Source organism: Lemur catta, chromosome 2 (genome assembly GCF_020740605.2).
Source record: "Lemur catta isolate mLemCat1 chromosome 2, mLemCat1.pri, whole genome shotgun sequence".
Taxonomy (NCBI): domain Eukaryota; kingdom Metazoa; phylum Chordata; class Mammalia; order Primates; family Lemuridae; genus Lemur; species Lemur catta.
In genome coordinates this window covers 51,723,367-51,745,993 of record NC_059129.1, presented here as the reverse complement: position 1 = coordinate 51,745,993, position 22,627 = coordinate 51,723,367, and the positions used below count along the sequence as shown (strand labels likewise).

Genomic DNA, 22,627 nt, shown 5'->3' with positions numbered 1-22,627 from the left:
GCGACCTTAGAGTCGCCTGAGGATTGGTGCTGACCGGGTTCAGGGAGGAAAGGAGGTCTGCATCCAGCTTGGTCTCCACTTCTCTGCCCGCCTCCTTTTACGTGACTGGAGAGAGACGTCACTGGGAACAGTTTACGTCATTTGGGAGCGCCGGATAGACTGGCTAAGGGTGAGGGTGGCGTGTTGAGCCCAGCAGAGCCCGGCTACACCTATGGCCCTGTTGGCACTGACTCGCGCTCTGGGCTCCCTCAGCCTGGCGCCCGCGGCCGTCGCCGCCCCCGTCCCGAGTCTGCTCCCCGCCGCCCAGGTAATCCACCTTAACCGGGAAGAAGGCTGTTTCCGTTTGGGCTGCCGGGGAGGGTGTTGCGAGTCAGGTCGGGAGTCTCGAAGGTAGGTTACCTTGTATGTCAGACGAGATACCGGAGGTGAAAGTGCTTTGCAGATCACCGGTTAAACAGGTTTCAGTAATAACTAACATCGATTGAGTGCCTATGATAAGCCAGGCATAAGTGATACAGGTTTCAAATAAATGAACTTTCAACCACTCTACAAGGAAGTTATTGTTCCCCTTTTACAGGTGAAAAAAGTGATAAGCGGTCCAGGATCACAAACCAACTATTGGAGCTTGGCAGTCTGGCTTCGGAGCCTGTGCTCTTAATCATTATGATATTATACCTACTAGGATGAATTATTGCTGAGATTAGAGAATACAGGGCAAGATACCAAGAATAGGGGCCTCAGGTGAAGGTATCCTAAGGTCCCTAGTGGGCAACTGGTGAATCACAGAAAAGAGAAGTTGTAAGTCTTGCCCCTCTGCAGCTCTCTGGTTGATTATAGCAGAGTTTGGCAGATGCATATTTAAAATTCAAAACCAAACCAATCTACTCTGAAATGCTGGGAATATACAGCAAGGAACAAGACAGAAGTGATCCCTCCCTTCCATTCATATGTGAAAAACTCCCAGAAACAATGCAGAGGGCAAAAGGCATTGGGTGCTAATGGTGGTGCTTGGATGTGCGGAAGTTACCAGCTCTGGAGAAGGCAGTTGTTTAGGGAAGGAAAAGACTCCCGAAGATGGAGAGTTTTCAGCCAAATTTGGAAGGAGATGATCAAGGGGAGAACATTCCACTGAAGAAATACTTAGAGGTGAGAAGATCAAATGAGGAGAGGTAATCAACACACATACATCTGGATAAACATTCTACACTGGTATCCATGCAAGCTGTAAAGGGTGGAGTTTTTTAACAGCTGGTCTGGGATACTTCCAGGAGGAACTGGGCTGCAAGCTAAAATTGGTCTGTGCCCTCTTTGTTCTCTGATGGTTTTCCTTCAACTAGCTTTCAAGTGAAAGAGATTTCTTTTTTTTCCCTAGGTGACGAACAATGCCTTCCTCCGATTGCCCTCTGCCTTGGTGTTGCTCCCCTGCCGCCCAGTCCTTACTTCCGTGGCTCTAAGTGCCAACTTTGTGTCCTGGAAGAGTCGTACCAAGTACACCATTGTACCAGTGAAGATGAGGAAGTCCGGGGGCCGAGACCATACAGGTGGGAGCAAAGGGATTTAACACATTGACTGCCACACTAGAAAAAAATTTTTTCCTCGGGGCTACAGTGTTTTATTACACAAATAGAATAAAAACTTTGAAAACAAAATGATCTTTCTAATTTAATGAAAAATTTGTTATTTTTAATTGTTTTCTGTGCATGAGTTATATGCAACTTGAAAAATAGTTCTCGCTGCTCCCAAAGTGAAGAGATGTATGAGTTACATATGCTCCAGGAGGCCTGGGCTCAAAACTAGTGTGAGTTAAATACAACTCACATGGCAACTAATGTATTAAGCAGAAAAAGGGGAAAACACGCTAGTACCCTAAACCTGTATATCAACACGTTTATATTTTGTAAGGCAGAGGAATATAATTAAGCATTTATTGGGCTCCTTCTGCACATCCTAGTATATGCATGGAAGCCAGAGAGTAGAATACAAAGCAACAGAGAACTGGTCTGTGTCCCTATAGACAATCACAGTGGTTCTTGCCTGTAATCCCAGTTACTCCAGAGGCTGAGGTGGAGGATCCCTTGAGGCCAGGAGTTCAAGGCTGCAGTGAGCTATGATTGTGCCACTGCACTCCAGTGTGGGTGACAGAGTGAGACCCTGTCTCAAAGAAAAAAAAAAAAAAAGACAATAGTTGAAGAAAACTGGCCATACACAGGAAGTGTCATGACGTTTTTCTTCACACACTTCAAAAATTTATAACAGCCAGGCACAGTGGCATGTGCCTATGGTCCTAGCCGCTTGGGAGGCTGAGGCAGGAAGATCACTTGAGCCCAGGAGTTTGAGTCCACCCTGGGCAACATAGTGAGACCCTGTGTCTTTAAAAGAAAAAAAAATTTTTTTGTAACAGTTGAAATTATTTCAGTATGATTTATATGGCTCTGTAAACTTACTGAATTCCATGATTTGAAAAGATTTTACCTGGAAGCTTTATAGAATTGACCAAGTTTTGTGTAGGTGTTGCCCTACCTTCCCTTGCTCCAGTACACTGTGCTGGAGCAAATTTTTATCATTTTCTGTTTGTGCCATAATGCTGAGAAGCACGGCTAAGGATGGGCCAGTTTCTGATGCTAGGAGTTGAACTAGTCTGACCTAGAACATGTCCCCACACTATCCTGACCACAGGCCGCATCCGAGTGCATGGTATTGGCGGGGGCCACAAGAAACGTTATCGCATGATTGACTTTCTGCGTTTCCGGCCTGAACAAGAGACCAAGCCCGGACCCTTTGAGGAGAAGGTTGTCATGGTCCGCTATGATCCCTGTAGGCAAGTTTGGGATTTGGGACGATGATAATGGGGTCTGAATAACTGCTTTGTAGCTTCTTAGAAGATGTGGGACTGCCTAGATGGATTACTCACCTGTCCCTCACCCTGAACAGGTCAGCAGACATAGCTCTGGTTGCTGGGGGTAGCCGGAAACGCTGGATCATTGCCACAGAAAACATGCAAGCTGGAGATATAATCCTGAACTCTAACCACATAGGCAGAATGGCAGGTGAGAGATGGCTACCAGATGTGTGGGCTGGAGGCTGCAAAGGTTCTAGCGCTGATGAAATTCTGTCTTTTAGTTGCTGCCCGGGAAGGGGATGCACATCCTCTTGGGGCTCTGCCCGTGGGGACCCTCATCAACAACGTGGAAAGTGAGCCAGGCCGGGGGGCCCAGTATATCCGAGCTGCAGGTATGGGAAAAGGAGCTGCCTGGGTCTTACAATTTGGAAGGCCAAGGAATACCTAAGGTCACAATTCTCTGAACCCATGGGTCTACATCTGGTACTGGCACAGAAAAGGAAGAAAAAGACAAAAAACATGAGGATGAAGATGTGCTTGTGTTTTGATCTAAAACATTGCATGCATGCTTCTTTGTTGCATCTGCTCCTAAAGGGCAAGGCAAAGGCAGCATGTGGGACATGGCCCCTTTATAAATTCCCTCCCGCTCTGTCCCCGCCAGTGCCTCCTCTCTGTGGAGGGTGGCAAAACTACTTCTTTCCCCAGGGACTTGTGGTGTGCTGCTTCGGAAGGTAAATGGGACAGCCATCATCCAGCTGCCTTCTAAGAGGCAGATGCAGGTGTGTGTGTGGGTCCTGGTGGGAGGGATCAGCAAAGGAGGAATTTTTGGAATGCACCTTCCCTGTCTGGGATAGCTCCCAGGTGTTTTATGATGCTAGGAACTGCCTTGAGCTGGATCTGCCCTTTTCTGCCACATGACTTGGTGTGTCTTGTCAAGTTGGCACCATAATGAAATAGGGAGGATGACTTTCTTTTACAACTACCCAGTTTCTACTGTAGGACTCACAACATGGGTTCAGCCATGTTGTGCTTTCCCCCTCTCCTTTCCCTTTTCAATGAGTGTCAAGAAGCCTCCAAAAGTGGTGTCCTCAACGTTGTCAAGCTCCCCCCCACCCCACCTCCACCCCCACCCCGGACTGTGCATTCTCCTCCATCTGCTTTCTCCGTCAGGTGCTGGAAACGTGCGTAGCAACAGTCGGCCGAGTATCCAACGTCGATCACAACAAACGGGTCATCGGCAAGGCAGGTCGCAACCGCTGGCTGGGCATTAGGCCTTCCAGCGGGCTATGGCACCGCAAGGGGGGCTGGGCTGGCCGAAAGATTCGACCACTGCCCCCCATGAAGAGTTATGTGAAGATGCCCTCCGCTGCTGCCCAAAGCTGATATTCCTGGACTCTAATAAAATGCCCCCCCATTTTAATCTGTTACTGTTTTTTTAGGGGGGTTAAGGATGGTACAGACTAGGTGTGGGGAAAAAAGCAAAAAGTATGGGAGGAAGAAAATGGAAAGGACAGGATGGAGTCCCACCCCCAGTTCCTTTACATATAATGGAGGAGGGCAATAAATGACACCCAAGGTCTTTTCTGGTTCGGATTTTGGGAAACCGGGAAGCACTTCCGGCGTTAGGAGGAGGACAAAAAGGAAAAGGAAAGGGCGGTGCAGAGGAGGTGCCGCGCGCCGCGGTGGCACCCGTAGCTCCGCCCCGGCGCGCTCCCAGGGCCCCTGGCTTTCCGCTGGGTCTGGCGGAAATAAGCCGTGGCTCTCGGGGGTGGCGGAGCCCCTAGAGCTAGGCGCGCGGCTCCGCAAGCAGAGACCAGGCTCCGCCCTGACCCAGCGGCCGTCGACCCACTCACCGGGAGCGACAGTGGCTCGGCCCTGGAGTCCCGAGTCCCCGCGCGCCACGCCCCCTGCCTGCCCGCCCGCCTGCCTGTCCTGCGGAGGCACGCCCCCTCCCGCCTCTTCCGCCTCGACCCCTTCGGGGGGCCTAGGGTGGGCCCAAATCTTCGCCCGCGTCGACGCCAGCGTCTGTCCCGCATCCCTAGCTCTGCGAAGGACAGGCCTCGCGCCAGGACCCCGGTGGATTTCTGAGGTGGCCAGAGCCCCGCCGCGGCCCCCTGCCCTTACCCTGGGTTCTCATCTGCTCACTCGTCCACCGAACCTCGCGCTCCCCCGACCTCGCGTCCCCTGTCCTGCCGTGCCTCGGGATTCTAGTTTATCGGGCCTAGCCCCCCTCTCCCACCCTACTGCACGCCCCTAGGGTGGGTCTCCGGTTTCCATCCCCCAGGCATCGCGCCCCTCACCCACCGGGTCTCTTGTGCGCCCTGCTCTTCCCTGTGCCTCGCGCAGCGCCGCCACCAGACCTTCCTCCCGGCCCGTCGCTCCCGGGGCTTGCACCCCACCACCAGTGCTCCGGGTCTCTTGCCTCTGCGACTTGCACTCCCGTGCTTCAATCCTAGAGATAGCACCCCTTTGCCCTTTGCACACACACTGGAGGTCTCCCTCCCAACACCCCCCACATTCCCCTTTGGGCTTCACACACCTCCTTCCCAGGGCTGCTGCTCCCCCCGCATCCCAAGGCCTTGAGATTCACTGTAACTCCAAGGCTGCCTGCCCCCACTGTCCTCCCACTGTTGCAAACTAATCCACTCCAGGCTGCAGAGCCTTGGGGACCTTCCTTTTAGCCCTCAAATTTTGTATTCTCTAAGAACAAATACCCCACTGTTTGTCTATTTAAGCCTGGCCCCACCCAGCATGCAGCGGGCAACTCCTGGGCCCTGCTTTACCCCACCCAGCCCGACAGCTGTTGCCATTTGCTTCCCCAACTCCTGGATGTCCTTGATTTTCTGACCTCCCCTCTCACTGCAGCTTGCCTGTTCTTTTCCTGTGTGTTCCAGGTGCCAGGATGGTGGGGGAACTTCGCTACAGGGAATTCAGGGTGCCCCTGGGGCCGGGCTTACATGCCTATCCTGATGAGCTGATCCGTCAGCGGGTGGGCCACGATGGGCATCCTGAGTACCAGATTCGCTGGCTCATCCTCAGGCGCGGGGATGATGGGGAAGGGGGCTCCAGCCAAGTGGACTGCAAGGCTGAGCACATCCTGCTATGGATGTCCAATGACGAGATCTATGCCAACTGCCACAAGATGCTGGGCGAGAATGGCCAAGTCATCGGGCCCTCTCAGGAGTCTGCAGGGGAGGCTGGGGCCTTGGACAAATCTGTGCTGGGGGAGATGGAAACCGATGTGAAGTCTCTGATTCAGAGAGCCCTTCGGCAACTAGAGGAATGTGTGGGCACCATCCCTCCTGCCCCTCTGCTTCACACTGTCCATGTGCTCAGTGCCTATGCCAGCATCGAGCCCCTCACTGGGGTATTCAAAGACCCAAAAGTCCTGGACTTGCTCATGCACATGTTGAGTAGTCCCGATTATCAGATTCGCTGGAGTGCTGGCCGGATGATACAAGCCCTGTCCTCCCATGACGCTGGTGAGGGGCAGTATGGGGAGGAAGGGAAAGCAGGAGAGGGGCTGGGTCGGCTCAGGGACTCACAGGACACTGTGGCAGGAGCCTCTGACCTCACCAGTACGTAAATGATTCTATTGCCTTTCTCTTAGAGTTGGAAGAAAGGAGATGGGAATGGGGGTGGATGTGGGGAGGTGGGCATCTCTGCTGGAAGAGGAAAGACTGAGTCCTCAAGAACCACATATTAATTAGTTGGCTTTCTATGCAAAGGAAGTTTAGCCTATTGCAGATTGCGCGTGCGCGTGTGTGTGCGCGTGTGTGTGTGTGTGTGTGTGTGTGTGAATAAGATAGTAAATTTTGGCTTTTGAAACAAATCAAATCATGTCACTCCCACTGTGGTGGCAAAAGGATTGGATTGAAAGGGTGGAGGGTCTAGGAGAGATGCCTGGGAAGGGTAAGGCTGGGGAGCAGTTACTGATTAGGGTTTGGGTTATAGGGACCCGGACCCAGATCCTTCTGTCACTGAGCCAACAAGAGGCCATTGAGAAGCACCTGGATTTTGACAGCCGCTGTGCTCTGCTGGCATTGTTTGCACAGGCCACACTCTCTGAACATCCCATGTCTTTTGAGGGCATTCAGCTGCCACAGGTATCCTGTGGGGGTGCAGGGTGGGGATAGCTGTGAACAAGATCTAAAGACCAGGTTTTTGCACCTGCTTACAGAGGACAGTGTGGAAGGAGGGGCCAAATATGGGACAGGGTGGATGTAAGCCAAAGGTTGTATCCCACAGGTCCCAGGAAGGCTGCTCTTCTCCCTGGTGAAGCATTATTTGAATGTCACCTCACTCCTGGATCAGCTGAATGACAGTGCTACAGAACCAGGAGCCCAGAACAACTCTGCTCCTGAAGAGTTGAGTGGGGAGAGGGGTCGGCTGGAGCTGGAGTTCAGTATGGCCATGGGCACCCTGATCTCGGAGCTAGTGCAGGCCATGCGCTGGGACCGGGCCTCAAGCAGACCAGGGAGCTCAGCACAGGCTCCCGGTTCCATCTTCCAGCCTCAGCTGGCAGATGCGGGTGCAGGGCTTCCACCCACCCAGGCCCAGCCCTCCCTCAGGAGGTCAAAGCGGTTTCGCCCCCGTTCTCAGTTTGCAAGTGGCAATACCTATGCCTTGTATGTGCGGGACACGCTGCAGCCGGGGATGCGAGTGCGGATGCTGGCTGACTACGAGGAGATCAGTGCCGGGGATGAAGGCGAGTTCCGGCAGAGCAACAGTGGTGTGCCCCCTGCACAGGTGAGTGGTCACAGTGGCGGGATGCTGCTGGGGATCTATGTTGAGTGGGGCATAGCTGGACTTCCATACAGGGGACTCGGGCAGGCCACCCAAGGAGAAAACCCTCGGTAAGATTGGGGTGGTGAAAAGGGGTCAGTGGGTAAGAGAGGGGCCATTTGGAGGGCTGGGAAGATCTGGTTTAGGAAGCTGTGAGGTCAAGAAGACTCACACTCAGGAAGAAACTAACATAGCAAGACTCCCTTAAAGGTCAAGGTCAGGAGATGGGGTGGTTGAAGTCAGGAGGAAGTGTAGGAGCATAAGCCATCAAGGATTGGGTGAGAGAGAGGCAGTCTCATCCCTAGGAGGGAAGGCATCCATCTGTGTTTATGTGTTCTCCACATGCCAGTGTTTTGCTATTTGGTGGTCACCTCGAGGGCTGTAAGTCCTCATTAACTGAGCCACAGGCAGTGACTAGTGACCTCTCTTCCCCTTCCCTCTCTTTTGTTCCCTGTCCTCCAGGTGTTCTGGGAGTCAACGGGCCGCACCTATTGGGTGCACTGGCACATGCTGGAGATCTTGGGCTTTGAGGAAGACATTGAGGACGTGGTCGCAGCTGATGAGCACCAGGGGGCAGTGGTCAGTGGAGCCCTGGGTAGAGGTGAGCTCAGAGAGGAAGCAGGGATCAGCTCTGGGCAGGGGAGCAGTGACTGGCTGGGTGGGCAGTGACATCCCTGTGCCCCACGGCCCATTTCAACAGCCCTGCCCTCCTGGCGCTGGAAGCCGATGACGGAGCTCTATGCTGTACCTTATGTGCTGCCTGAGGATGAGGACACTGAGGAGAGTGAACACCTGACCCAGGCTGAGTGGTGGGAGCTCCTTTTCTTCATCCAGAAGCTGGATGGACCCGGCCATCAGGAGGTTCTCGAGATCCTCCAGGAGAACCTAGATGGGGAGGTAGAGCCAGCATGGAGACACTCAGAGGTTGGAGGGCTCCACTGCAAGGGCTGGACTGTGTAGAGCATTTGGAAGGCTCAGGATGAAAGTGGAGGTCAGATAGCATAAGGGGCTATCTGGGGAGGGGGGCGTCTGGAATGTTCAGAGGTGGGAGGTGTTGGTGGGCTGTTTGGGGGAAGCCAGGTGCCAGCCAGGAGAGGACGTATGTGCAGAGAGATCCCCACCCCTACCAAGGGCCCCTGGAGCCTCCATGGTGGCAGGGCTGCCTGCAGTGAGAGTTTCTCCCTGACAGCACATCCTGGATGATGAGATCTTGGCTGAGCTGGCTGTGCCCATAGAGTTGGCCCAGGACCTGCTGCTGTCTCTACCACAGCGACTTGATGACAGCGCCCTCAGGGACCTGATCAACTGCCGTGTCTATAGGAAGTATGGGCCTGAAGCCTACCCATCCCTTCTAGAAGCCCAGCAAGATGTCCTCCTGTTGAAAGCCCAGGACCAGGCTCGGGAATCAGAAGATGCAGCCAGAGTGGAAGGTAGGTGCCAGACAGACACAGCAGCTGAGCAGACTTGCCTTTAGGGCATTAGCACAGGACAGATGTCTGTGCTGATTTTTGTACAGTCCTATCTGGAAGAGATGGCACCTTATGAAAAATCTGAAACTTAGGAATAAGTAACCAATAGAGAAGAAGACGTGTTCCTTTAAAGAATGAAGGAGGATGTAAAGTAAGAAAATTGCAAGAGAATTTTGAAGCCTTAAAGAAGCCCACACATTTAACTTTTTCTATTATAGAGAAAGACAAATTACATGCCTTTAACTGTAGTGGAAAGCTCTGCTCTTTGCAGACAGAAAGCTACTTTGGTTTTTGGGTTTTTTCTCTGAGACAAAGTCTTCCTCTGTTGCCCGGGCTAGAGTGTGATAGCATCAGCCTAGCTCACAGCAACCTCAAACTCCTGGGCTCAAGTGATCCTCCTGCCTCAGCCTCACAAGTAACTGGGACTACAGGCGTGTGCCATCACGCCTGGCTAATTTTTTCTATTTTTGGTAGAGACAGAGTCTTGTTCTTGCTGAGGCTGGTCTTGCACTCCTGACCTCAAGCGATCCTCCAGCCTTGGCCTCCCAGAGTGCTAGGATTACAGACATGAGCCACCTCGTCCAGCCAGAAAGCTACTTTGTTGTTTTCAGAATTTAAAATATAAAATTTGTCATAAAGTTGTCCTAAAAGTACATTAAGAGATATTATGAGATCCCCAAATGTAACTTCTAGGAGGACAAAAGAAATTAAAACCATTTTTAGGAGAACTTAGAAAAAAAGAGTGAGAGTTATAAATCTGTCTATCCTTTTCTGAGCCTTCACATCACTAACAGTGGCTAACTCTTGGAACTCCCCACTTCCTGTAGTGAAAGAACCCCCATCTCAGAGCCTCAACACTCCCCTGCAGCAACTGGTGGAGGGTTATGGTCCTGCTGGGAAGATCCTCCTGGATCTGGAGCAAGCCCTCAGCTCGGGAGGGACCCAGGACAGCAAAGTCAAGCCGCTCCTGCTGCAGTTGCAGCGGCAGCCCCAGCCCTTCCTCACGCTGATGCAGAGCCTGGACACTCCGGAGACCAACAGGGCACTGCACCTGACCTCTCTGAGGTGAGGGCGTGGTGAGAGGCGGGCTTGGGCAAAGGGGGTCTCTGAGGCTGACTGCTCTGTCCTCCCGCCTCTGTCCCGCAGAATCCTGATGCAGCTGGTGGACTTCCCCGAGGCACTGCTGCTTCCCTGGCACGAGGCCATGGACGCCTGCATGGCCTGCTTGCGGTCCCCAAACACTGACCGAGAGGTAGCCCTGCCCTGCTCTGGGGACATGCTGGGAGGGAGAGAACACAAGGCAGCCACTGGTGAGGCAGATCCCTGGCAAGGCTCTGGGGGGTATGATGGAGCCTTTGTGCTCTTGGCTTCAGTTTTGCTTTTGAAAGTGAATTATGTTTTTTTTAAATAGATAATACATTTACATGGTTCACAAATCATAATGCTATAACCAGGTACACATTGATAATTCTCATTCTCATCTGAATCCCTATTCTCCTACCACCCCCCACATACCCACTTATATTAATTTATGTGTTCTCCCTGGGTTCCCTTATGCAAATATAAAGAAACCCCAATATGTGTTCTTACTCACCACCCTCTTCTTACACAAAAGAAGATACGGAGATATATATATGTATATATATAAACACTAAGAGCTTTGAGGGCTCCTTTTTTGGCTGGGCCTATGGGAGAAAGGGGATCAAGGAGGCAGAGGGGCCATCACATACCAGAGTCCCCTACAAGAGGCTTCAGAAGGGGTCAGAAAACTAGAGTAATGGTGGCAGTGGGTGTCTGCAGTCACCTTTGGCTGTTACCCAGATTGTGGTTTCTGAAGTGGACTCACTGAGTGTCCACACACAAATCCAGTCCTTCTCAGTCCCCTCCCAGCCATCCAAGTATCTGTGTTTGGGGCCTGAACATCTTAAAATGCAGCCCCACAGCTGGTTCTTGGGACAGCTGGGCCTGAATGAAAGAACCCAGGATGCTCTCTGCACCTGCTGCCAAGGGAATCAGGAGCCTGGAACCCCAGGGTGGCAGGCCACCTCTTGGCTCTTTCCATTTCAGTTTGCCTTTGGTTCTCTAACTGCACCTGGCTCTCGCGTCTCTCCATCCCTGTCTTTTTACTTCCTCACTCTGTCTTGTTCACTGCGGCATCCCCAGCACCCAGCACACCCTGGGTATATTCTACAACAGATACCCTTGTGGCCCGTGCCCTGTTGCCATTATTCACCTGCCCCTGTGTGTCCCCACCCTAGGTGCTCCAGGAACTGATTTTTTTCCTGCACCGCCTGACCTCGGTGAGCAGGGACTATGCTGTGGTGCTCAATCAGCTGGGAGCCCGAGACGCCATCTCCAAGGCCCTGGAAAAGCACCTGGGAAAGCTGGAGCTGGCTCAGGAGCTGCGGGACATGGTGTTCAAGTGTGAGAAGCATGCACACCTCTACCGGAAACTCACCACCAACATCTTGGGAGGCTGCATCCAGGTCAGGAGGAAGGGCAGGGGAAGCGTGTGGGCTCCGAGCCGCATCAGAATCTGCAACCCAAGCAGTGGCGGGGAAGGGGCTGTGTTCCTACAGCTGGGAACAGCAGGTGACACCAGTGAGCCTGGGGCATTCGTTCCCCACCCCCTTCCCTGTCCCGGCCTGCTTTGCTGGTGTTGTGGAGGAAGTCCCACTGCTGCTTGGTCTTCCTTCCATATATGTTTCCCTGTGTCTCTCCGTGTTCTCCCCACCTTCTCTCTGATGTTCTGGCTGCAGATGGTGCTAGGCCAGATCGAAGACCACAGACGAACCCACCGGCCCATCAACATCCCTTTCTTTGATGTGTTCCTCAGATATCTGTGCCAGGGTTTGTGCCTGTTCCCCATTGCTCCCTGTCTCCACCCCAGTGTCTGTTTTCCCCTTGTGCCCTATCAGGCTGTGACCTCTACCCTTCCCATTTGCCCCCAGGCTCCAGTGTGGAAGTGAAGGAGGACAAGTGCTGGGAGAAGGTGGAGGTGTCCTCCAACCCGCACCGGGCCGGCAAGCTGACGGACCGCAACCCCAGGACCTACTGGGAGTCCAATGGCAGTGCAGGCTCCCACTACATCACCTTGCACATGCACCAGGGTGTCCTCATCAGGTAACACGCTCCCTTCCACACGCTTAGCCACACTCCTAGGCTTTCTCAGGACTTCCCTGTATTTGTCTTTGGGGAAGCACCACCCCCCTGAACTTGAACTAAGAGTCCCCAGGGCTCTGCAAGGACATGACAGATTCCAGTTCTGACTGGTTCCTCCTCCCCACTCCCAGGCAGCTGACTCTGCTGGTAGCTAGCGAGGACTCGAGCTACATGCCAGCCCGGGTGGTGGTCTATGGGGGCGACAACACCAGCTCTCTTAACACGGAACTCAACTCGGTAGGGGGCCCTGTGCCATTAGCCCACTCCTCAAAGGCTCTGCCCTCCTGCCCAGATTCTGAACTCCCAAACACCTCCCTGTCTTGAGCCCCACAGAAAGTAGAGTCCTTTATCCCTGTGCGCATGTGACCAGGCCCTGAGCAGCGGGGGTGGCATTAGGACCCCTTGATCAGGACCCCACATATCCCAGGGCTGGGGGAGGGAGGGATACGGCGGGGGGACTTGGGTGTTCTCAACACCCCATCCACGTGTGTGGAGGTGACAGCCTTCTCTGCCCTGCCAGGTGAACGTGATGCCCTCCGCCAGCCGGGTGATCCTCCTGGAGAACCTGAACCGCTTCTGGCCCATCATCCAGATCCGCATAAAGCGCTGCCAGCAGGTGGGGCCAGGGGTGTGGGGTATGGCCCTGGGTCTTGGGCAGCTCCAGGGGTGAGGCATGAGGGCATAGTTGACCCCAGCCCATCCTGAGGAGGGTGTGTGGCAAGTGCAGACAGGCCTGTGTGTATTTCAGGGTGGCACCGATACGCGCATTCGGGGGTTGGAGATCCTGGGCCCCAAACCCACATTCTGGCCAGTGTTTCGGGAGCAGTTGTGTCGTCACACACGCCTCTTCTACATGGTTCGGGCACAGGCCTGGAGCCAGGACATGGCAGAGGACCGCATGAGCCTCCTGCACCTGAGTTCTAGGTATGTGAGAGCATGTCTGTGTGCGTGTGTCTGTGGGAAAGGTAAGGCTATTGCAGGTGGCTGGCGGCCAGGAGGTGGAGGTTTGATACTCTCGGTGAGGGGGGTGTTCTGAGGTGTGGGGAGGAGAAGGAAGGATGAAGAGAAAAGATTTCTCTGGCAGGCTGAGAATGACGTATGCTGGTTAACATAGGGCAGTTGTGAAGAACTGAGCAGGGCTTTGGTCTGGGTGCTGGGGGCCAGCCAGCAATCTTAGGCTGGGTGGATCCTGGGGTAACTTATGCCTCAAGCCTCTGACACCTTCCTCCTCCTTCCTCATCCCCAGACTCAATGGGGCTCTGCGCCAGGAGCAGACTTTTGCTCACCACTTCCTTCCTGACAACGAGGCTGCCCGAGCTCTGGGCAAGACCTGCTGGGAGGCCCTGGTCAGCCCCCTGGTCCAGAACATCACCTCACCTGGTAACCATCCGGACACCCGGCCCCTTTCCCATCCCATCCCATCCCATTCCTTGGGCGTGCTAGTCCGCTCCTTGCCCTACCCTAGAACCACCTGGGTTATGCTCTTGGCCCTTGTGGTGCCTGCATTCATCACCCCAGTGCCCTCCTCCCACAGCCCAGGGGCTGCCCGCTTTCTCACGTCTCCCAAGTGCCAGCTGATACTGTGAGGTCAGGAGGGGCCTTGACACCCCCTCCCCTGTGTCATTCTGTCCAGCTGCTCTTTCTCTACACTCCCATCCAGCCAGCCTCCCCCATGCTGTGCTTGGTTGGTTTGTCTCAATCTCTAGATGAGGATGGCATCAGCCCCCTGGGCTGGCTGTTGGACCAATACCTGGAGTGTCGCGAGGCTGCACACAACCCCCAGAGCCGCGCGGCAGCCTTCTCCTCACGGGTGCGCCGCCTCACACACCTGTTGGTGCATGTCGAGCCCTGCGAGGCATCCCCGCCAGTGGTGGCCACTCCTCGGCCCAGTGAGTACTAGGGATCAGGCGGGGCCCCCACTCACACGCTGCAGGCTCCTGTCCCTCCCTATGTGCTTAGCCTGTTCTTCCAAGAATGTGTCACCCCTATCTGGGAACACCATTTTGGGTGACAGCATGTCAGGAAAGACCTCGGGGCTCACCCTCAGATGGGAACGTGGGAGCCGAGGGGCTGCTCCTTGCCTCTGCCACTTTCTCTGTCTCCACAGAGGGCAGAAACAGAAGCCATGACTGGAGCTCCCTGGCCACCCGGGGCCTTCCAAGCAGCATCATGAGAAACCTGACCCGCTGCTGGCGGGCCGTGGTGGAGGAACAGGTGGGCAGGAGCAGGTGCGGGGAGAGGGGGCACTGTAATGGCGTGTTGGCTGGCCAGCCTCTTCACACTCCTGCCCCTTCCTTCCAGGTGAACAATTTTCTGACCTCATCCTGGCGGGATGATGACTTTGTGCCACGCTACTGTGAGCACTTTAATAATCTGCAGAAGTCGAGTTCTGAGCTGTTTGGGCCACGGGCAGCCTTCTTGCTGGCGCTGCAGAACGGCTGTGCAGGGGCCTTGCTGAAGCTCCCTTTCCTCAAAGCCGCCCACGTAAGCCTCCACCCTTGCCTCACCCCGGGTCTCCCCACAAACTTTCCCTTCCTCGTCTCACAGTGGCCCACCCTTCCATTCCCGTTCTCCGATGAACATGTATTTGTATATAGCCATGATATCAAAAACTTAAAAAATAGAATAAAGAAGAGAATAATGGCCTGCAGCATACCACCCTAATATGTTTTCATATACTTTATCCTATTAGTAGGCATGATTTATAGTTTACTCACAGGTAGCTACAATGTTCTGTCTTGTTTTCTTTTGACTGTTACATTAGAAGCCTTTTTCAATGTTGCTATTTGTCCTCATTTTTTATTTTTGCACAAATACCATCCAGGGACATACTGTGATTTACTTCACCATTCCCATTTTTTCGACAAATATTTAATGAGCACTTAAAATGCGTCAGGCACTGGGATAAGAGCTCAAGACAGAATAGCTAACAGGATAGATGAAGACCCTCCCCTTAAAGTTTACAGTCTCTTGGGCAAGATGCAGTTAAGCGAGTGATAAACTATTAAATAAAACGTGATAAGCACCGTGGTAAGCAAGGGCAGTGCAGCAGGAGCATGCAGCCCTGGCTGCTTGAGTTGCTCCCAGTCCTATTTTATCAGTAACACCACGGTGTGACCACCTTTGTACAGAGAACTTAACTTTCTCATTTTAACTGTTATTGTAACAGTTTCAATTTTAGCCACAGTTAATGTGAAAAAAGGTTTCCACAATTATTAATAATCTTATAAAGCAGTACCAGCTGGGTACAATATATGTTGCTTTAGTGATATATGCACTGAAGGCCTTGACTTCACCACAATGCAATATATCAATGTAGCAAAATTGTATTGTACCCCATGAATATTTACAAATAACAAATAAGTGAAAAAATAAAAATAAAAGCATTGACCAGCTTAGAAAGCTGCCAGCCATTCACATCTACTTTCCAGACCCTCCTCACTGCTCCCACTCACCTGCTCCGCTTGCTTGTTCATGGTTTTCCTGTGCTCTGCTGACACCTAGGTGAGTGAGCAGTTTGCCCGGCACATTGACCAGCGGATCCAGGGCAGCCGGATCGGTGGAGCCCGGGGCATGGAGATGCTGGCGCAACTACAGCGATGCCTGGAAACGGTTCTCATTTTCTCTGGCCTGGAGATAGCCACCACCTTTGAGCATTACTACCAGTGAGTGTGGACCTGGGTGATGGGAGCCAGGGGTAGGGCAGGATGGCTGGGGCAGGGCCAGCTCATGGGACCTGGGAGTCTGGGATACAGGCAGGCTGGAGCCCTGGAGCAGGAGGCTGGGCCATGCTGGCACCCACACCAAGCCGTGGCCTGCGCTGTGTGTGCTGCAGGCACTACATGGCAGACCGTCTCCTGGGCGTGGGCTCCAGCTGGCTGGAAGGGGCTGTGCTGGAGCAGATCGGTCCCTGCTTCCCCAACCGCCTGCCCCAGCAGATGTTGCGGAGCCTGAGCACCTCTGAGGAGCTGCAGCGCCAGTTCCATGTCTATCAGCTCCAGCGGCTTGATCAGGAACTCCTAAAGCTGGAAGATACAGAGAGGAAAATACAAGTGGGTGCCTTGGAAGGAATGAGCAAATGGGCAGGTAGGAAGGAAGAGAGGAAGAGCAGACTGGAGGAGGCCATGGCACCTGGGAACCCTGTGCCCCTTCAGGTGGGCTGTGAGGCCAATGGCAAGGAGCACGAGAGCGAGGACGATGGGGAAGCTGGGACAGCAGCAGCGGTGGACGTGGTGGAGGGAGAGGAGGAGGAGGAGGAGGAGGAGGAGGAGAATGAGGACCTCTACTATGAAGGGGCAATGCCAGAAGTGTCTGTGCTCGTCCTGTCCCCACGCTGCTGGCCTGTCGCCTCAATCTGCCACACACTGAACCCAAGAACCTGCCTGCCTTCCTACCTGAGGGGCACTTTGAACCGATACTCCAACTTCTACAACAAGAGTGAGCAGCCAGGCAGAGGGGACTGGGGAGAGTATGGGCTGCTGGGAACAGACCTGGGGTTGGGGGTAGACCCTAAGGTTGGGAGCCTTGATGTGAAAAGGGATGGTCTTTAGGGGTAGGAATTCCTCAGGCAATGAAAAAAACTGGAGTGGATTTGAAAAGAAAGGGCAGGAGCTCAGGTTTCAGCTGGGGTGGCAGGTGCTGTCTGACACCGGATCCCCGGGTGGTTGCCTTTTCTATCCTTAAATAAGACCCAGGAATCTCTTTGTGGGTGGTGGGGAGGATGGAGGCAGGAGGCACCTGAGGCCAGCTGAAAGGGCTTTCCCTTGGCTGTAGGTGTCTGGCTCCTTCCTGGTCAGTCACCTATAACCCTACACTCCTCACTGGGGGCTGATCCCAGGCTGGGCAGCAACAAAGGAAGAAGATACTCAGGCCCTGCCCTCAGGGAGCTCCCAGACTTATGGGGGAGACTGTTTCCTCTCTCTCAATACTCCAGTTTGATGAGAACCCCAGTCTTTCCTCACTTCGTGGTTTCATCTCCCTAAAAAATAAAACAAGGCAATCCTCAAAGGCTCTGATCATAGTCTTCCTGGCAAAAAGCTAGGACCAGGGTGGTTCCCAGGTACTTGAGGCCCACCAAGGAGCTATGCACAGGGTAAGCTGAGATCTGGAAGCTCAGACCAGCAACCACAGTGTCCGTAAATGGTGGGGCCACACACTCTGCAGAGATGAGCAGGGGCGAGGCTGACCAGTGGTGTACCCTCATTCCAAGCCCTGACTGCTCCTTTCCCCACCTGTCTCCCCCTTTTCCCTGGTTCCTCTTCAGGTCAGAGCCACCCTGCCCTAGAGCAAGGCTCGCAGAGGCGACTGCAGTGGACGTGGCTGGGCCGGGCTGAGCTGCAGTTTGGGGATCAGACCCTGCATGTGTCCACCGTGCAGATGTGGCTGCTACTGTATCTCAATGATCTGAAGGTGGCCCCGCCTCTCTGCACTCTCCCACTTTGTCCCTCACCTTTCCTCCCTAATCCTTGCCTCTCTATCCTTCTCCCCTCCATCCTCTCCTCTCCACCTCTTGGGGGGCTCTGAATGTCTTTCATCATCTCTTAAGGTGGTCTCTGTGGAGAGCCTGCTGGAGCTCTCAGGGCTCTCTCCAGACATGCTGAATCAGGCGATTGGGCCTCTCACCTCTTCAAGAGGCCCCCTGGACCTTCACGAGCCAAAGGATGTACCAGGAGGTACGCACTGAGGGCCAGAGGGTCCTCTGCTCTGAGCCAGGGCCAGGCTCGTCATGGGCATCCACCAAGCAATCAGCGTTTATTTCAGGGTTCCTCAAGATTCGAGATAGCAGCGAGGAACTCAGGCCAAGGAGGGGAAACGTGTGGCTCATCCCACCTCAGACGTACCTGCAAGCTGAGGATGAAGAGGGCCGGAACTTGGAGAAGAGACGGAACCTTGTGAACTGCCTCATTGTCCGAATCCTCAAGTCCCACGGGGATGAGGGGCTGCACATTGACCAGCTTGTCTGTCTGGTAGGTGGGGGTGGGCACAGTGGGTTAGGAGGCTTTGCAGGGAGTCCGGGGGAGCAGGAGCAGTCCACACGAGGTGGGTCCATGTTTGAAGCAACTGGTTCACTATGCAGCTTGTAGGTGTGTGAGGAGTGAGGTCAGGGTGCTTTAATGTCCTTGAGGCTTCCTGTCCTAGCAGCTTGTGGTTGGAATAGAAGCTAGACGTGGGGTAAGCTGGGTGCCTCTGACCTACTGTTCCCCCTTGCCTCTCCCATACCAGGTGCTGGAAGCTTGGCAGAAGGGTCCATGTCCTTCCAGGGGTTTGGTCAGTACCCTTGGTAGGGGGTCTGCCTGCAGCAGCACCGATGTCCTCTCCTGCATCCTGCACCTCCTGGGCAAGGGCACACTGAGACGCCATGATGCCCGGCCCCAGATGCTGTCCTATGCAGTCCCTGTGACCGTGATGGAGCCTCACACCGAGTCCCTGAACCCAGGCTCTTTGGGCCCCAACCCACCCCTCACCTTCCACACCCTGCAGATTCGCTCACGGGGTGTGCCCTATGCCTCCTGCACTGCCACCCAGAGCTTCTCTACCTTCCAGTAGCCCTGGAGATGGGATCCAGGGTAGGTAGGGCTGGGGCTTTCTACAGAAATAAAATACAGGAGTTTGATTGTATCACCTGTGTGTGTTTGGCAACTGCTAGAGATCTGAACGGGAAAGGGGAAGGAGCTCCCTGGTACTGAGGCTGTCTCATGACATGCCAAGAGTCCTGTTAGCGTGAGGATTGTAGAGGGAGAAAGGTAGAGGGAGTCAAGTGTGACTCAGCATCCCCCTCTAGGCAAGGGAGTGGACCGGGATTTCAGCCCCTTCTCAGAGGCCGCGCCATCGGAAGTTCTTTCACCTGGCAGGCTGGAGACCCAGGCCCACTTGAGCCACTCACCAGATGATTTATTACTTGGGCAGATGATCAAGCAGGGCATCACTTCCCTTGTTTGTGGAATTGGACCAGTCACTCCAGGACTCTGATGAGTAACAGGTATGGAAGCGTTTGACATGGTGAAGGCTTTACCAATGAATCCCTATTTTGGCCACCATTCCCAGCAGTGACTTCCATTCACTGGTGCCTTCCCTAAGTAAGGCTGACATAGTGAAGGTGGCTTGGGCCACAGCACATACCCTGGAGCCTGAGTGTGTATTCCATCTGATCGTTTAGGATCTGGGTTAGAAGCAGACCTAGAAGGGACTGCAGCACAGTTCTTACTTCCTCCCATAAGCTCCTCCACTTTGCCCCTCTTCCACTCCAATGCCTCCACCCCTCCTCTGGCCCTGCAGAGCTGTACATGCTGTCCTCAAACTCCTACCTCTAACTAGCCGCATAGGCAAGCCCCTGCCGCTGTGGGGGAGGTTTGCCTTTGCTGCTATGATTGGCTCCCTTGGCCCCACCCACACTGAGGCAGGGCAAGTCAGGCCATAGGGGACTCTGTGCCAGGAGTGGAGCCCTGCCTCTTGGCAGGGCCGCTGGGGGGAGGGAAGGAGGGATGACCCAGGCATTCCCGAGGTGACAGGGAAAAAGCTATAGAAGAAAGGGGGGGAGGGGGAGTCAGGTGGTAAGGGAGGAGGGCACAGAGGCCAGACAGGGAACTGAGGGCCATCCAGGGCTGAGATTTAGAATAGAGTCAGTCTGTAGGGAGAAAAAAGCCCAGGGCCTGGGAGTCAAGCTGTTCAGGGTGAGGCCACAAAACAGGGCAGAGGGGACCCCAGTGGACAGAGGGCTCATGCTTGCTTTGCAGTATTGGTCCCATGGTGCTGTTGGTGGCTCTCACAGCAGGTGCCAGCCTGTTGGCCCTCTGGGACAGAATCCAGACAGGAAACAGCTGACTGGGGCCACAGAGAACCAGGACACACTGGGTCTGCTGCAGTTTGTCACTTGGGTGCCTCTCCACCTTTGTACCAGACATCATGGCCTGCCTGCTCAGCTTAATCTTGAGCTGGCTCTCAGTTGCCAGAGCTTTTTGCCCTTCTCAGGGTCTCATGTTCTTTGTAAGCCTAGCTCCCTGCTGTGGGCTCTGGCAGCCAGGTCAGCATGCAATGCAGGCAGGGGCAAAGGATGGGACTTCCCTGCACTGAAACCCCCAGTGCTGCTACTGCCCCCCAGGCTCCTGCATGGGCTGAGCTGTAGACCACACCCTGAATTCACAGCACCTGCTCAACCCCTTATGCATCCTACTCAGTCACCAGCCCCTCAGTCTCACATAGGGAGTGCTCATCTGCAACGGACGAAGTCTCCAGCAATTCTTAAAGGATGAACATACCAGCTGTGGCCCAGAAACCCTGCATATTGCTGTCTGCTGTCTGTACACCTCCTGTGTTGCCCACCCTCCATAGCACACATCACCCCACCCCCAGACTCCGGCCTGCTTGATTTGCCCAAATCCAGGTGAGCAGCTCTGACTTCAGGCACAGACCACCCTCTGTCACCAGCACCAGGAAGGACCTGAGCTTTTCTCTGCCCTCAGGACCATCCATGCTAGAAGGCAGACAGTTGGCTTCATTTCTAAGATAACTCGGGATAGGAGGTTGCTACCCTGACCCCTCATGAGGCCATCCTCAGTTGCAATTCCTTATATCCCTACATCTGGTTTGGGACCTTGGCTTGTCAAGATTAAGTAGTCAACCCCCCCCAAAAAAACACATAAAAGACCAAATATGGATTCCATTTATATGAAATGTCACAAAAAGGCAAATCTATACAGACAGAAAGATTAATGGTTGCCTGGAGCTGGGGAGATTCGAGGACAAGTATCAAAATGTTCCAAAATTGTGGTAATAGTTGCACAAATTCCATGAATATACTAAAAAAACATTGTATGCTTTATTTTTTATTTTTTTTTGAGGCAGGCTCTTGCTCTGTTGCCCAGGCTAGAATGCAGTGGCGTCATCATGGCTCAATGCAACCTCAAACTCCTGGGCTCAAGAAACCTTCCCACCTAAGCCTCCCGAGTAGCTCTAACTATAGGCATGTGCCACCATGCCCAGCTAAATTTTATAGTTTTTGTATAGATGGGTCTCACTATGTTGCCCAGATGGTCTCAAACTCCTAGCCTCAAGCAATCCTCCTGCTTCAGCCTCCCAAAATGCTAGGATTACAGGCATGAGCCGCCTACCAGACCAAAACAATGTATGCTTAAATGGGTAAATTGTATAGTATGTGAATCTTATCTCAATAAAAATGTTACCTAAAGCAAAAAATAAAAACCAGGTCAGCCATGGTGGCTCACACTTGTAATCCTGTAACCACCTCTTCCCATCCTTGGGAACTCCCCACCACAAATCTAGATAGAACATAGGGCCCACCTCCCACATGAAATGGCCGCTGGCTTCCCCTGTCCCCCGACCCCACCTTGCAGCCATGTGATCAAGGCTTGGTTAATCAGAGTATAGCAGGAGAGAAGGCAGAGAGTACATTTTGGTGGCAATGTGGCACCTTCACATCAACATTCTGATTCTGAGGTAGAACTAAGAATGCCTGTAATTGCTTAAACGTTATTCCTCCCACCCCACTTTTTTAGAGCTTTTCTCCAACCTTCTTACTAGTTCTGAGTCCAACAGTTGGATGAAGATTTTTGTTGTTTTTATCTGCCAGATCCATTCTTTGACTTTAAAGTAGGATTGACACATGTGACACTGGGGACCCTGCACCACTGGATCCCTCAACTCTCTTCTGGCAAGGCAAACTCAGGAGAAGAGTAGTTTATCCTTCATCTCCTCTTAGGCTGCAGTTTCCATTTCTATCATCAGAACTACATCTTTTTCCCCATCCCATCCCAGAGACGTCAACAGATGTCCTACCTTCTGACCCTACCTCTCTTCTTTTTCTTTAGAGCTGCTTTTAAGATAGTAAGCTTTCTAATGTTCTATAGTTTCTTACGACTTACCTAGCCTTTTTTTTAAAGTCCTGTTTGGGATTATCTGGGCTTCCTGATTCTTAGGGTTCATCAATTCTAGAAAATTCTTGGCGTCTCTGAAATACTCGCTCCTCCTGGAATTTGGATTACATGCATCAAACCTTCTCATGTGTTTTATCTTCCATGTTTTTTAACCTCTTTTCCTCAGTTTCCATATCTCTACATCTCTGTGTTGCATCTGTGTAACTTCTTCACACCTACTTCCAGTTCATTCTCCTTTAGGGAGAACTCTAGCTACTTCACTATAAAGTTTCTAACTTCCAATGGTGTATTTTTCATTTTGAGAAGTTTTACTTTTTAATCACAATAGTTGGGTCCATTTTGATACTCTATTCATTAGTCATACTTTTTCTTTAAGCATAAGTAAAACATTTTATATTTTATACTTCTAACATCTCAGTTTTCACCAGTCTGATTCTGTTGCCCATTGTTCCTAATGACTCTCCCTCACAGTGATTTCTTTC

General features: G+C 53.0%; 2 protein-coding genes across 11 annotated transcripts; both read left to right on the top strand.

Annotated features, from left to right (window-relative positions):
* The first annotated feature begins 131 nt into the window (after positions 1-131).
* Positions 132-4,259, top strand: MRPL2 (mitochondrial ribosomal protein L2). Its single transcript, XM_045542001.1, has 7 exons — positions 132-307; positions 1,373-1,541; positions 2,677-2,818; positions 2,932-3,047; positions 3,121-3,231; positions 3,545-3,618; positions 4,010-4,259. Exons 1-7 carry the CDS (start codon positions 212-214, stop codon positions 4,220-4,222), a joined length of 921 nt encoding a protein of 306 aa, XP_045397957.1. The 5' UTR covers positions 132-211; the 3' UTR covers positions 4,223-4,259.
* Positions 4,260-4,552: 293 nt separating this feature from the next.
* CUL7 (cullin 7) lies at positions 4,553-18,873 on the top strand. Of its 10 annotated transcripts, none has more exons than XM_045541993.1 (26): positions 4,559-4,928; positions 5,734-6,417; positions 6,794-6,945; positions 7,088-7,588; positions 8,087-8,225; positions 8,325-8,521; positions 8,814-9,054; positions 9,921-10,158; positions 10,240-10,345; positions 11,352-11,579; positions 11,853-11,943; positions 12,045-12,216; positions 12,387-12,492; positions 12,776-12,871; positions 13,004-13,179; positions 13,502-13,635; positions 13,962-14,144; positions 14,363-14,469; positions 14,557-14,739; positions 15,760-15,920; positions 16,091-16,307; positions 16,410-16,692; positions 17,519-17,664; positions 17,801-17,927; positions 18,016-18,221; positions 18,478-18,873. In XM_045541993.1, the coding sequence occupies exons 2-26, from the start codon at positions 5,742-5,744 to the stop codon at positions 18,799-18,801; spliced, it is 5,190 nt and encodes a 1,729-aa protein (XP_045397949.1). In that variant the 5' UTR covers positions 4,559-4,928; positions 5,734-5,741; the 3' UTR covers positions 18,802-18,873. The 10 variants fall into 10 exon arrangements, with proteins under 10 accessions (XP_045397953.1, XP_045397943.1, XP_045397946.1 ...); XM_045541994.1 differs by having other exon boundaries at positions 4,560-4,928; positions 5,734-6,321; XM_045541990.1 differs by having other exon boundaries at positions 4,558-4,928; positions 16,091-16,692.
* Positions 18,874-22,627: the final 3,754 nt, after the last annotated feature.

Bases quoted from the DNA above. Each gene is read 5' to 3' on its own strand.
- MRPL2 (XM_045542001.1), top strand. From the start codon at position 212: ATGGCCCTGTTGGCACTGACTCGCGCTCTGGGCTCCCTCAGCCTGGCG. The intron at 2,819-2,931 runs GCAAGTTTGGGA...CACCCTGAACAG, and splicing joins GTCCGCTATGATCCCTGTAG to GTCAGCAGACATAGCTCTGG. The intron at 3,048-3,120 runs GTGAGAGATGGC...TCTGTCTTTTAG, and splicing joins CCACATAGGCAGAATGGCAG to TTGCTGCCCGGGAAGGGGAT.
- CUL7 (XM_045541987.1), top strand. From the start codon at position 5,742: ATGGTGGGGGAACTTCGCTACAGGGAATTCAGGGTGCCCCTGGGGCCG. The intron at 7,589-8,086 runs GTGAGTGGTCAC...CCTGTCCTCCAG, and splicing joins GTGGTGTGCCCCCTGCACAG to GTGTTCTGGGAGTCAACGGG. The intron at 8,522-8,813 runs GTAGAGCCAGCA...TCTCCCTGACAG, and splicing joins AGGAGAACCTAGATGGGGAG to CACATCCTGGATGATGAGAT.